Source organism: Pteropus alecto, unplaced genomic scaffold, assembly GCF_000325575.1.
Source record: "Pteropus alecto unplaced genomic scaffold, ASM32557v1 scaffold202, whole genome shotgun sequence".
NCBI classification, from domain to species: Eukaryota; Metazoa; Chordata; class Mammalia; order Chiroptera; family Pteropodidae; genus Pteropus; species Pteropus alecto.
This window is the reverse complement of record NW_006432451.1, coordinates 4,215,841-4,218,084: the sequence shown is the minus strand read 5'-3', so window position 1 is coordinate 4,218,084 and position 2,244 is coordinate 4,215,841. Positions and strand designations below refer to the sequence as shown.

The following is a 2,244-nucleotide window of genomic DNA, read 5'->3' as shown; positions in this document are numbered from 1 at the left end:
GAAAGAGGAAAGAGGAGGGACAGCCTGGGCCGGTGAGCTCTGACACGCCCCCCGCATCCCCTAGATACATCCCCTTCTGATCCGGGACCGGAGGAGCGAGTCCAGCCGCAACAAACTGCTGAGACGCACAGTCTCCGTGCCGGTGGAGGGGCGGCCCCACGGCGAGCATGGTACGGCGGCCGAGCAGGCTCTGGTGCCGGACAGTCGCGGGGAGAGGGCTGAAGGTGGATGGGGCTGCTGGGGCGGGGGAAGTCGGGGGTCTGAGGGAGCTGTCCGGGGCTGGGAGGAGGCGGAGACAAAGTCTCGTGTCTTAACAAGTGGGAACCTGGGAGGAGAAGGCGCCCTCCTCTGGGATCTGGAATGGCACCCGGGCTGTGGGTAACAGTCCTTGCTCCGTTTCGCTCTTTTTTCCCTTTCCAGCAGCGAAGTTTGACTTTTCCTGGTGCTAGTAAAAATAGTCTCGTTAGATCTTTAGTTACCCGTCCGAGTGTTCCTGCCCTTGCTTTTCCCAGCTCTTGGTCTGGGATCTTGGAGAGAATGACCTAGTTCCTGTCCTACCCCCAGACCTCTGCCCCACCCCCACGCTCCTGCTTCTTCCAGACCTTCTGGCCTGTAGGCCCTCCCCTCTTTTCTTGTCCCCCTTTTCCTCTTCTCATCAACTGCTTCTATTTTCTGCAATTCTATTACCTTCTTTCTCTTCCTCCAAATTTCCCTTATTTTTCTCTACCCCTCTTGATTCGTCTGTCTCTCCCCTCTGCTCCCAGTGGAACTCCATCAGATCCCCATCTCATCTTTCTGTCTGTCTGTAGAGCTATCTGCTCAGTCTGTCTCTCCAACTCTCTCCCTCTCTCCATCTGTCTCTTCCCCTCCCTCCCAGTTTCTGCCCCCCTCCACCTCCCTCTTTAGTCATTTAAAAAAAGATTTTTGTCTTCCTGAGAAGTTCGCTTAAAAGGTTTCCATGGGAACAGTGAGGGGAGATGAAGGCAGAGAACAGAGATTCGCAGCCAAGGTGTAGAGAGACTCTCTCAGCCCCCGGAAACCCCCTCATCACTGCCCCCTACCACTTCATCCCCATTTCAGGACCAGGGATCCAGGTCCTCCATCCCCCCAACTCCTGGTGACCCCTTTCTTCCACCTGCTACCCCTCCCCTTAGGGATCCAGGCTTCCAGTTTTTCTTCCTTAGAGAGAGCGAGTGGCCTGTCTCTATCTCTTGGCTCCTTTCAGCCCTCTTCTGATAGGCCCAGACCTCACTGCCCTCTGGGACCCTGGGTAGGTGGGTGGCCAAGGATGTGTCATTGTCATAAACACCTCTGACCATAGGGGTGTGTGGGTAGCACAGCCAGGTGGTGGTGGTGGTGGTGGTGGTGGTGGTGGAGTGTGTACAGAGAATGTGTATGATGTCTGTCGTATGCGTGCGTGTGTGTATCTCACAGAGGCATGTTCATGTCTGGGAAAGGTTCGTGTGCACATGTGCATACCTATATGTCCAGGCCAGAATGGTAATATTCTCATGGACCATGTTTTTGGTATGTCTGGTGTTTGGTGTCTCTGCCCACATATTCCCCATCTGTCTCAATACCTTGAGTCCTCGGGGTCTTGGGTCTCTGGTGTGGATCCCCTGTGTGTTTTGGGTGGGGACACCCATGTGTGTTTGGAATGGGGAAAGTATATGGAGGTTGTTGAGTTGGGGGTTCAGTAGGGGTTGGGAGAGGGTCCAGGGGCATATATGTATATATGTATATGTATATGCATATGTACATATGTATATATACACATACACACATATACATGTATATATACACACATATGCATATATATGTTTGGGGGGAGGATTTAGTGAGTTGATAGCTGGTAAACGTTCGGGTTTTCAGGGCAACATGAAATGTGTAAAGGGCATGGAGGATGTGCTGGGGACATTGAGGTCTTGCGGGGGCTGGGTCCGCGAAGGTGTGTGCTGGGGCTGTAGGTGCCCAAGCCCAGGAGAGGTCGCCGGACCTTTGAGGGGCATTGGAATCCAGGGCTCCTCCTCTGCTGGGTGGAGTCGCCGCCCCTCACATTCCCTCCGCGGTTTTGGTGTGTGTGTTGGGGCGGGGGAGGGGGGTCTTGCTCCAGGGGGGATGATGGGAGGCCCAGTTGGTTTGGGGGGTCCCCTCGCCCCCCTCCCCCGTCTCTCTTGCGCTGTCTCCGGGCGACGGGGCTCGTGACAGAGGCGGCCACGGCAGCAGCGGTCGCCTAGCAACGGC

General features: G+C 55.3%; 1 protein-coding gene across 1 annotated transcript in view; it reads left to right on the top strand.

Moving 5' to 3' along the window:
* Positions 1-1,121, top strand: part of LOC112476116 (ras/Rap GTPase-activating protein SynGAP-like) — a 6,846-nt gene extending 5,725 nt beyond the window's left edge. Inside the window, exons 3-4 of the mRNA XM_025043696.1 lie at positions 65-170; positions 1,081-1,121. Coding sequence (XP_024899464.1) covers positions 65-170; positions 1,081-1,121 — 147 coding nt within the window. The remainder of the gene's footprint in view (positions 1-64; positions 171-1,080) is intronic.
* The last annotated feature ends 1,123 nt before the right edge of the window (positions 1,122-2,244 follow it).